General features: G+C 35.0%; 1 protein-coding gene across 12 annotated transcripts in view; it reads left to right on the forward strand.

Annotated features, from left to right (window-relative positions):
- The window catches only part of LOC115222534 (inositol 1,4,5-trisphosphate receptor type 1), a 324,840-nt gene that overhangs the window by 128,706 nt on the left and 182,948 nt on the right, over nt 1–13,186 (forward strand). For all 12 annotated transcript variants that reach the window (XM_036500553.1, XM_036500548.1, XM_036500552.1 and 9 more), the window contains exon 6: nt 7,886–7,984. In XM_036500553.1, the coding sequence (XP_036356446.1) occupies nt 7,886–7,984 (99 nt within the window). The remainder of the gene's footprint in view (nt 1–7,885; nt 7,985–13,186) is intronic.

Below are 13,186 nucleotides of genomic sequence, written 5' to 3' on the forward strand. Positions count from 1 at the left end.
AATAATATATCTATATATTTATATATATATATATATATATATATATATACACATATATATATATACATATTTATGTATATATATATACACATATATATGTATATACATATATATATGTGTGTGGAGGCACAATGGCCTAGTGGTTATTGAGCGAAAACACCTAAAAGCTCCACGAGGCTCCGGCAGGAGGTGGTGATCCCTGCTGTACTCTTTCACCACTCTTTCTCCCACTCTTTCTTCTGTTGGCCTGCTTGCTTAGCCAGCGGGGTGGCATCATTCGAAGGCTAAAACAATGCATTGTGACCAGCGATGTGTAACAACATCTGATGATCTGGTCGGTCACGTGATCACGTGATATATATATATATATGTATATATATATACATATTTATGTATATATATATACACATATATATGTGTATATATATATACACATATATATGTATATATATATATACACACATATGTATATACATATTTATGTAAATATATATACATATTTATGTATATATATACACATATATATGTATATATATACATATATATGTGTGTGTGTATATATATATATATATGATTGTGTATATATATATGTCTGTATGTATATATATGTGTATGTATATACACGTACGTATGTATGCCTAAGTATATCTCTGTCATCATGTCCAACACAAGCCATAGATGACAAAGACGATGGGATGATGGCCACATTTTATTAAAAGATTTGCTTAAAATTTGTTTTCATCAAAATCATTAAGCAAGATTCTTACTTCTTTCTGTTATGAAATTTCATTTATACTGAGTGATCTTCTGCATCCCATATTCTGAAAGCTAACCATATTCCTCAGAATAATTTAGAGTGGGAGCTTAAATAGATTGTGAATGACTTTCAAACAGTTTTGACAAACTTAGCTATTACTTTCTGAGAACAAAGTACCCTAGCAAAAATCATTTGAAGCATTTCATCCACTAACAAAATGAGCATTCACTGCAAAACTTATTAGTAATCTTTGGTAATTATTAACAACTTTTGGTAACATTTTAGTGTTGTTTATTTTATATTCATTACTATATTTTCTCTAATGTATTTTTAGAAACATCTGAAATGCATTTGTAAAATATTCAAAAATGCAAGTTATATTGATTAACTGAAAAGCAAAACTTGAAGTTTGACCATTAATTATGTGAGGTACTTAATATGCCTGGTTACTTTTAGACTATTTCATCATTAGAATTAAAGACCAGCCACATCCTAAATGAACTAACATAATTCATTAGATATTCAGTAAACACTTGACAGATAATATGATTCTTAAATAAGCTTAGAAATATTTTAATCATAAATGTGATAATGTAAGTAATTGTTATTGGCTTTTGCAAATTACAATTGACTTTGGCAAAGACAGAGGAAGTTGCAAATAATGGTCACACATTAATGGTATTGACACAGAAGCTATCTGATGTTGATACATATTATCATGCTCACTCCCTTGCCCTACTTATATTAACGTTAATTGAATAAATAGTAGAATAAGGACAATATTATAATTGCAGATAGTTTTTAGTAATTGTATTAGTAAAATAGTTCTGGTGTTATATTGTTTAATTGTTGTAGCATTCCGGACAGTAAGCAGAAACGTGTAGAACACATTTTGTGAGTGTGAGTGAGAGAGAGAGAGAGAGAGAGAAAGAAAGACACACACACACACACACACACACAGACCAAACAATAAAAAAAAAAAGGAAATATTTGGTTTTGGTACCAATCACTCAAATAGATATACAACCTACTGTAAATTTCACTTCTTTATAAGGAAAGGTATCTTTCTCGTAAGAAGTATGTTTTTTTTTGCAGCAAAGATCTGAAGTTTAGTTTTCTAGGAATTTAGCTTTCCAGTTTCTGATAGAATTTATGACTTTCAGCTGAAAGATCTTTACACCTCTTTCATTCTAAGATGTTTACCACAACATCTGGAATACAGGTTAAATCTTTAAATATTCTTGAAATAACATTAAATGAAACCAAGATGTTTCATTTCTATCTTTGCTCTACAATATCTTCTATAGATATGTGGTTGTGGAAGTGTTTTATGAATATTCAATCTCTGATTTTAAAATCCTATTCATGGAAGAACAGAAGTGTTTGTCTGCTGCAATTAGTAATGGAATAGTAATAATCATATAAGTTTCATTCTGTTTATCATCTTCACATAAAAATGTTGGACTTCTAACGTTAAAACATGTAACCAATTTAAGTACTGTAACCTGTCTATAACCAAGATTTTCGCTATCAAATGGCCCAGTCACTCAGCTGTGAATAGGCACTGCAGAGTAGAAACAAATCACTTCTGTAACTAACAGCAACATTGTCAAGTCAGTGAGTGAGCCTCTCTGTGACCATTCAACTTGTTAGAATTAGCAGCCAAACCTCCCTCATATTGCACTCTATCAACATAGGCGTAGGAGTGGCTGTGTGGTAAGTAGCTTGCTTACGAACCACATGGTCCTGGGTTCAGACCCATTGCGTGGCACCTTGGGCAAGTGTCTTCTACTATAGCCTCAGGCCGACCAGAGCCTTGTGAGTGGATTTGTAGACGGAAACTGAAAGAAGCCCATCATATATATGTATATATAAATATATGTGTGTGTGTGTATGTTTGTGTGTCAGTGTTTGTCCCCCCAACATTGCTTGACAACCAATGCTGACATGTTTAGATCCCTGCAACTTAGCAGTTCGGCAAAAGAGACTGATAGAATAAGTACTAGGCTTACAAAGAATAAATCCTGGGGTCAATTTGCTCGACTAAAGGTGGTGCTCCAGCATGACCACAATCACATGATTGAAACAGGTAAAAGAGTAAAGAGTATATTGAATTATGTCGTATACTGTGTATAAGGAGAAGTAAAGTCAGTCACTGCTGGGATGCTTTTGATCATAATTCAGCTTGATTTTGGTTGAGTTGAAATTAAGCAATAACAACAGCAGCAGCACAATATCTACAAACACCGACACCACACAATGAACTAATGTGAGCAGAAATAGTTGTGAATGTTTATCAAATCACACAAATCTAGCATATTAAAAAGGAAAACAATGAAAAGTCACGTTGAATCAGTGAATAATGTAGACTCACGTAATTTCATCATCATCATCATCATCATCATCGTTTAATGTCCATTTTTCCATGCTAGCATGGGTTGGACGATTTGACTGAGGTCTGGCGAACCAGATGGCTGCACCAGACTCCAATCTGATCTGGCAGAGCTTCTACAGGTGGATGCCCTTCCTAACGCCAACCACTCCAAGAGTGTAGCGGGTGCTTTTATGTGCCAACGGCACGAGGGCCAGTTAGGTGGTACTGGCAATGGCCACGCTCAAATGGTGCTTTTTATGTGCAGGTGGCACATAAAAAGCACAAAATATGGAATAGCTATGATAGAAACACCTTTGATCATTGGGTTGCTTGATTAAGATTGACTCAAAGACAAACAAAAACAACAGCACTGCAGGGATGATGAGAGTTTTGTTGGTTTGTATGCTGAATTTATTTCTCTTGTGGATGTAGTTTAGAGAGGATGTAATTCCTCCTGTTTGACTTATTCTACATACATTACACTGGAGAAAATCTGTGGTACATCCAGGGCCATCTTAGAAGCATAATGAACTCCCTCCCCCACTACCACCGCCACCAGCAAATCAATACACTGGATCCAATAGTATTTATTTATTGGCTGCAAGCCACAACATACATAGATCTGAATTGGGCCCCAGTGTACCCATGTTTTAAGGCAGCACTGGGTACTTCTAATCATCTCTCCATGATGAAGGTTTAAAATATACAAACAACTTAGATTAACAACAGGTATTATTTACCATCAGTAAATAAGGTGGTGAGCTGGCAGAATCATTAGCATGCCAGGCGAAATGCTTAGTGGTATTTCGTCTGCCACTACGTTCTGAGTTCAAATTCCGCCGAGGTCGACTTTGCCTTTCATCATTTCGGGGTCAATTAAATAAGTACCAGTTATGCACTGGGGTCGATATAATCAACATAATACGTTTGTCTGACCTTGTTTGTCCTCTCTTTGTTTAGCCACTTGTGGGTAGTAAAGAAATAGGTACTTCGTCTGCCGCTACATTCTGAGTTCAAATTCCGCCGAGGTCGACTTTACCTTTCATCCTTTCGGGGGTTGATTAAATAAGTACCAGTTACGCACTGGGGTCGATGTAATCGACTTAATCCATTTGTCTGTCCTTGTTAGTCCCCTCTGTGTGTAGCCCCTTGTGGGCAGTGAAGAAATAAGAAACAGCTTGACATAAAGGGATTAAGCATACTGTCTGGCATGATGAAATCTAACAAAGTAACATTAAACGACTGCCTTGTCTATTTTTGTTCCTTCTAATGGCTATTTGTGTAATTTTACAATGTAATATGATTTAGTTAGATTTGGTACAAAGTTTCTTCCATTATCCATTATTTTGGGATTTCTTTTAGAAATATTCATATAGGCGCAGGAGTGGCTGTGTGGTAAGTAGCTTGCTAACCAACCACATGGTTCCAGGTTCAGTCCCACTGCGTGGCATCTTGGGCAAGTGTCTTCTGCTATAGCCCCGGGCCGACCAATGCCTTGTGAGTGGATTTGGTAGACGAAAACTGAAAGAAGCCTGTCGTATATATGTATATGTATGTGTTTGTGTATCTGAGTTTGTACCCCTAGCATTGCTTGACAACCGATGCTGGTGTGTTTACGTACCCGTCACTTAGCGGTTCGGCAAAAGAGACCGATAGAATAAGTACTGGGCTTACAAAGAATAAGTCCCGGGGTTGATTTGCTCGACTAAAGGCGGTGCTCCAGCATGGCCACAGTCAAATGACTGAAACATGTAAAAGAGTAAAAGAGTAAATATCCTTTCTTGTTTCCTTGGAGTATCTCTATTTGTAAAGCATAACACTCAAGGTGTTTCTTATATATAAAAGTTTCCATATTAACATTTTAACAGATCATCGATTAATGTGTTATTTCAGCTGTTGTGTTATGTCATTAGTTCAGCCTTTTAAAGTACAGTAGCTTTTCTGTATGAGATAAACTAATGTGAGTGACTGCTTAAGTACTGTCTTCTGTTAACAATGGTTATATATTGAATTTGCTTACAACTGATAAAGGACACAGATTGACAGTAAAAGCTAATAAGATTAATTCTCATAGTCTTTTGCTTCACTTGTGAATAAAAGTAAACAGAATGTATAGAGCTATATTATTATTATTATTATTATTATTATTATTATTATTATTATTATTATCCTTCTTCTTCTTCTTCTTCTTCTTCTTCTTCTTCTTCTTATTCTTCTTATTATTATTATTATTATTATTATTATTATTATTATTATTATTATTATTATTATTAATAATAATCTGGAATAACAGGAAGGAAAAAAGAAACTGTTTTTACTGTATAAGAAGGTGAAATGTAATTTGAGGAAGACTTGGATTGTAAACAAATGTTTATGATATCGCTGTGCAAAGTTTATTCAAGAAACTAACTCTAATGGAAAAGTGCATTTTCTTAAACACCTTTTCTGCATTACTGTAACAGTAAAAAATTGTTTGCTACTGCTCGTTACACTGTTGTCATTGCTTTTTATCTAATTTATGCTCTTTTTTAATTCTCAGTTATACAGTGCCTATTACATTCAATAGAGTTTAGAATAATTTTCCTCAGATATGTAGTAAATTACTTCAGTACAGAGTGGAAATATTAATGTAATTAATGCATTCACACGAGTGCATGTATTAAAGCAGTTAGCTCATTCGGGTAGGTTTACATATTGGATCATTTAGGGCAAAAATTTCTGTTGTAACACAAGATGTATTGTAAACAAGCATACTGCCATTCACCTTAGGATAAGGCATTTGATGAATTGCATCTCTTGGACAGATTTATTTAGCAAGGAGAACAGGGGAAAATCCTTTTTGAAGAATGAATTTAAAATTTATAAACTTTTTATAAAGTTAAAAGAAATAGTCAATCAACAAAGGTATTTGATATGTAATGATGTCTATTTAGTGATATTTATTAATTGTTGTTGTTGAAATTTAGTAAGCCTAAAGAAGGAGAAGATGGTAATTTTTTCCTTCATTACTTACCTACAAGAATTAGTCATGTAAATAAAGTAAAAATACTACAATTCGGAACAGAAACCAAACTTTACTTCATAATTTTTATGCTGGTTTATCCATACTGGTATGGGTTAGGCAAAACTTGTTGAGGCAGAATTTCTTCAGCCAGCTGCTCCTCCTGTCACCATCTCTTATTTTAAGTAAAGTATTTTAATTTCACTGGTTCTCACACATTGAAAGTGAAGGTGCTGGTACTATGGATCTTTTGCTGACCAAAAGATGTAAACAAAGACAATGTTTTCCTATCAAGTGGTATTAATGTGGTCATATGAAAATGACATTCACAGAGGAACTTTTCTGGGGTTTTATCATGACTCTGAGTGATTTAGCAAAATAAAATATTTCAAGAAGATACTTAAACTTTTCAAAACAATCAATGAGGGAACGTTAATCTTTTGATTTCAACCAGCTTAGTTTAATTTGCATTTGTAAGCATTTAAGTTGACGATTAAAAATAACATCGTTGAAACCATATGAGTTCTTGTAGAGATTTGTTGATTCCATCTTATCCCAGAGTAATGTATATTGAATTCACTTCAGTTTGCTGGTGAATCCAAATCTACCAGGCATGGATTAATACCCAAGATCCAAAGTAGTGTGGAGAAATGTTACACTTATCCCATTTCTTCCCTCCCCACTTTCGGAACTATATTAAAGCCACCTTGAGCATAATCCTATGAACCCGGAAAAATTTAAAACAGAGAGTTACTTACTTGCAAATGTGTTGACATGTGACATCATTGACTGAGGTTACCGTTGTCTTTTCCATAGGCTTTTCTTTCCATGGATAAACCTCATCTGCTTCCCCCTTTACACTTTACATCATGTCATTTCTGTGATACACGATCCCTATTGATCGTTTTTTTTCTCTCTTTTTACAATCACTTTTGATCAAAAACCTACCCATTTTTATTTTTTATTTTTATTTTATTTTTTTTCTCCCCAAAAAGAACAGCTCTACTTTGTAATTTGTCCCCTCTGTGTTCAGCCCTGTGTGGCTAATAAAGAAACATATATTGCTCAGAAATTCCCTTCCTGCTCTCATTTCTTGGTTAACATCAACTAACAAAAGTTCTAGCTGATCATTAACTATATTGATGTTACCAATCTGACATGGTCTGCTTAGATGCATACACTGATTGTCTTCCCCATTCAAGCTATGAAAATCATTATGTTTACATGATTGCATTGACTGTATTCAAACACAGAAACAAGTAAACTCTATCTCATTAAACGGTAGAGGTTATTGTCCTTCTATAAAACATTAAGAAGGAAATTGTTTCTGAGCTTGATTGCATGGCATCTACCAGAGAGGAATAGCCTGCAGTTTGGATGGCTATTGTCTGAAAGCAAAATTTTTATTGCTGAAAACTGTAAACAAAGATCATACCTATATTTTAATCAATATACTTTAGAAATAATTCAATTCAGATATAAAGAATTCTAATATAATCTAATTAGTTATCATTTCTTGAGTGAAGAATGAACGGATATCCAGTATTTCATTCAATTGTAGAATCTATCTTCAACAATACATGTAAATATTTGGGGGGTTTTTTGTTTTTGTTTTTTCAGAACTATCAAATTCTTACATTCTAAGTTAATTAACTAACCTAAGTTTGTTTTCCTTAGAATTCTGTTCTAGTCTTTTGATATAATTTTGGTTTAATCTTCAACACTTTTTCCTTTTCCGTTTTGTAATTTACAGGTAGTTGTTGGAGATAAAGTAATTTTAAATCCTGTCAATGCTGATCAACCATTGCATGCAAGCAATTATAACCTGATTGATAATGTTGCATGCAAAGAGGTAAGCACATACGTTTCCTTTCATAGAAGAAAATCTCTTCTTTCTAAAATTATTGCACATATTTTTACAGCTACAAAGGTATCTTAGTATTTTATGTAGCATCATATATTTAAATTTTAGCATAATTTTTTTTTATAGCTGTAACATTTCACTCTGAATTCTACTAATATTTAATGAAACATTAAAAAAAAGGAACATTGGAATTTGAAGCCTGTATTTTTAGTTATCTACATTTTAATAATAAATGTCTCAAACAGATTTGTTATGTTTAAGCACAGTTTGGTCAACCAGTCACTTTTATTAAATAAATAAACCTAAAAAATCACAGAGCAGAGAGAAGTATAAATAACCTGTTATATTATGAACTCCATTCATTTTAAAGAATATGGAAACCATTCCACCTATCTATTTCAAAAGGATGTTTGTTGATAAACTACTTAAATATTTACCAATCATAATTCCTATTATCTCAGTTCGTCTCATCCCATTGTGTAAATTATTGATGCGGGTTTGGTAAGAGTTTTAAAAAGATTATGTTGTTCATATATAATTGAATTTCCTTTCTATATGTAAATAACTTTTGAACTGATTTTTACTGGCTCAGCATAAGATTATAATCAACTTTATTGAATTGTAAATGAAAGTGTTCTTTATGCTCTGTGGTAGACCTAAACATTTTTTGTCTTGAAAATATAGAATGGTTTCTTGAAATTAATACTTTTACACCTGATGTTTATTGTAAACATTCCTTTCTCTTGGTAAATGCCTTGACTTAATTTGTTAAGAAATTTTACACTTCAAGCAGATCTACTTCATAACAATTTTGTTCATTATTTATATTAACTAGAATTTTAGCATATTCTTCAAGTTCATACATCATAGTTTCTCCTTACATACAATGAACCAAAAAGTTAACATATTTGTAGGGAAGTGGCATATTATTATTCAGATACACTCACACATGTGCACAGACATGCATGTTGTTGTTTGTTCCTTCTCGAGCCATGCCTGATTCATAAGGGCCAGTTTCCCGGTTTCTTGGCATATAGGTTCCCCACCTGGACGGAACGCTGGTCCATCGCAGGTGATCTGCAAGATGCAGTAGGAAAGAGTGAGAGAAAGTTGTGGCAAAAGAGTCAGCAGAAGTTTCGCCATTACCTTCTGCCGGAGCCGCGTGGAGCTTAGGTGTTTCGCTCATAAACACACACATCGTCTGGTCTGAGATTCGAACCCTCGATCCCTCGACCGCGAGTCCGCTGCTCTAACCACTAGGCCATGTGCCTCCACACAGACATGCATGCACATACAAGTACATATAATCTTAGATGTATGAGTTCATATGCATATATTCTTATATTCATGTTTGTTTTCAACCATTAGAAGTTGAATATGTCTATAATGCTAACACAAATTGAATGTTCTTGATCATGTTCAAAACTCTTTTGGATAAGTCCTAACTACTACTTCTTTAATTCTCTTTTGGTTATTGTCCGTTTATGTGTCTGTTTCTATTTGACTGCCTGCCGGTGTGTGTGTGGTGGTGGTGGTGGGGGGTTATTGTGTGTGTGGGTGGTATGTGTCTGAGACTAAATCTCTGTTACTCAATACATAGCTTGCCAGGTCTGTTCAATCAAGATCCCACTGCTTCAAGTAAATCAGATTTAAGCATTAGAAAAGCTAATCTTAAAACCAATATTAGTGATGTTGATAAGTGATGATTTCATTGATAACAATGATGTTGTAACTACTGTTGATGATGATGATGATGGTGATGGTGATGGTGATGATGGTGATGGTGATGATGGCAGTAATAATAGCAGCACGTGATATATGAATAAATTTTTTTTTTAATTGTTTCAATATGCCAACCAAAATATTTCTTAGGCAGTATTAACATTCCTTAAACATTATTTGAATTTCATCTACTGTGACATTTTGTGGGGAGAGTGGGAGAGACTGCATGCAGAAACAAATGAAAACAGGTTCGTAGACACACAGACAGACATTCGTGGAATGGATCTATAAATGCCCAATTGATCATGGGATGTTACTGTGGCTGTGGGGTTAAGAAGCTTGCTTCCCAACCATGTGGTCTCTAGTTCAATCTCACTGCATGGCAACTTGAGTAAGTGTCTTCAACTATAACTTCTTGCCGACAAAATCCTTGTGAGTGGATTTGATAGATGGAAAGGGGAAGAAGCCTGTTGTGTGTGTGTGTGTGTGTGTATGGGGGTGGGGTGAGATGTACCTGTCATGACATCAAATGATGGTTGCAATTAAGTATCACTGTCATGCAAGCAATGTTGTTCTTTTACAGCATGGGTCACCAAACACGTCAATTTGTCCGGCCCACCAACGTATGCTGTAAAAAAATAAACATGCTTTATACTGCTTCTAACACTTCTTAGATTACGCATGTCGTATGTATACTGATGCGGTCACGTCATGTGCAATGTATTTCATGCGCCATAATAATTACTAAAGTACATCATGTGTGCCTTGGACTATTCAGTTATTAGTGATTACAATTAAAATGAGAATATCTGATGCCGAGACCTAAGACTGGTTTTGTTTTTTTCTTCACCCATTGTTATGGCTACTAAAAAGAGAAAGGTTGATGATGAATGTCACATTTTCAATAAAGAAGGGGGAGAAAAGTACCTCTTTGGGGAAACAAACGACCAGAAAGCTAGTTGCCTGATATGCAATGAAAGTGTTGCTGTTATGAATGAGTACAATATTCGTTGTCACTACAAAGCAAAACATCCCTCAACACATTCTAAATATTCTGGAAAATTGCAGTCCGAGAAATTTGAATCTATGAAATATAGTTTGGAATCTCAAAGAAATTTCTTTACGAAAATATTTGTTGAAAATGAATCTATCACTCATGTAAGTTGTAAAATAGTGAATAAGTTTGCAAAGCGAGGAAAACCATTTACTGACGGAAACTTTATTAAAGAGTGCTTGATGATGGAAGCAGCAAATGACTTGTGTCCTGAAAAAGCTAACATGTTTGGCTGTATCAGCCTTTTAGCAAGTTCAGTCATGCAGAGAATAGAACTTGGAGAGAATATACAGTTACAGACACATGAGAAAGCTAAGAAATTTTTGTGGTATTCTCTTGCAATGGATGAGTCTACTGATCTCTCTAGTATGTCACAATGTCTTGTGTTCATTCATGGTATTAATTGCAAAAGAAGGCGGCGAGCTAGCAGAAACGTTAGCATGCCGGGCAAAATGCTTTGTGGTATTTCGTCTGCTGCTACGTTCTGAGTTCAAATTCCGCCGAGGTCGACTTTGCCTTTCATCCTTTCGGGGTCGATTAAATAAGTACCAGTTATGCACTGGGGTCCATATAATCGACTTAATCCATTTGTCTGTCCTTGTTTGTCCTCTCTGTGTTTAGCTCCTTGTGGGTAGTAAAGAAATAGGTATTAATTGTAACTTTGAGATTATAGAAGAAATGGCATCCGTATGCAGTATACATGGAACAACAACTGGAGAAAGTATTTTCATAGAGGTGCAGAAAACTTTGCAAAACTATAACCCTCAGTGGAATCAGCTTCAGTGTGTTACAGTCGATGGGGGAAAAAACATGGCAGGAGTAAGGAGGGGTTTGGTAGGGCGGATCCAGACCAAGTTGGAGGAGCTTCAACTTCTAAAAGCTCTGTTTATACACTGCATTATACATCAGCAAGCACTGTGGAAAACACTAAGATATTTCTTGTTACACCTGTGATGAACTTTATTCGGAATCATGGGCTTAATCACCGACAGTTCCAGGCCTTCCTTGAAGAAATGGATTCTAATTTCTGTGACTTGTCTTACTACACAGAAGTGAGATGGCTCAGTTACAGTAAAGTCCTGTTTCATTTTCATAAGCTCCAAAGAGAAATAGATCTTTTTCTCACTGAAAAGAATAGAGCTGATCCACAGCTGTCAGATCCTTCATGGTTATCAAAGTTGTCGTTTTTAGTTGACGTCACTTCTCATATGAATGAATTGAGCTTAAAACTGCAAGGAAAGAATAACCATATGTGTGTGGTGTGTGTGTGTGTGTGTGTGTGTGTATGTATGTATGTATGTATGTATGTATGTATGTATGTATGTATTTGTTTGTTTGTGAGTGTGTAGTCACAAATGTACATACATAGACACACACAGATATGTATACCATGGGTTTCTAGACTTCTATGCAGTTTCTGTTGACCAAATTCCCCTCTGAAGGCCAATCAGCTAAAGGCTACAATAGAAAACATCTACCCAATGAGCCATGCAATGGGATCGGACTCAGAACCCCATGGATCGGAAGCAAACATTTTAACTTCACGACTATGTTCCCCACCCTACTGAGTTTTACTGGTTTACTTAATGGTCTATTTATGATAAACTGTTTTCTCCCTCATTTCACATTGCATAAATATAGCTGTTAGAAAGTTCAGATGTGAAAACTTCATTATAATAAAACAAAAAATTATTGAAATAGTAATAATAATAATAATAATAATAATAAAATGGAAATTGAAATAATAATAATAATAATAATAATAATAATAAAATGGAAATTGAAATAATAATAATAATAATAATAATAAAATGGAAATTGAAATAATAATAATAATAATAATAAAATGGAAATTGAAATAATAATAATAATAATAATAATAATAATACGTAAAAAGCACCATCCGAACGTGGCCGATGCCAGTGCCGCGTTGTCTGGCTTCCGTGCCGGAGGCACGTAAAAAGCACCATCCGAATGTGGCCAATGCCAGCGCCGCGTTGACTGGCTTCCGTGCCGGTGGCACGTAAAAAGCACCAACTGATTGTGGCCATTGTCAGCCTCCCCTGGCACCTGTGTCGGCGGCATGTAAAAAGCACCCACTACACTCATGGAGTGGTTGGCGTTAGGAAGGGCATCCAGCTGTAGAAACACTGCCAGATCAGACTGGAGCCTGGTGCAGCCTCCTGGCTTCATAGATCCTGGTCGAACCGTCCAACCCATGCTAGCATGGAAAGCGGACGTTAAACGATGATGATGATGATGATGAGGATAATAAATCTTTCAAATGTTTCTATATCTACTTTATGTGGTTCAGCATGAAATAGTGAGAGGTAGGTCTTTCACTCTTTAGACCACTAATCTTTTTAACTGAAACTGGATCCAGCAGTCAGAACACTGTCATAAAACCATGTAAC

Source organism: Octopus sinensis, linkage group LG2, assembly GCF_006345805.1.
Source record: "Octopus sinensis linkage group LG2, ASM634580v1, whole genome shotgun sequence".
Taxonomy (NCBI): domain Eukaryota; kingdom Metazoa; phylum Mollusca; class Cephalopoda; order Octopoda; family Octopodidae; genus Octopus; species Octopus sinensis.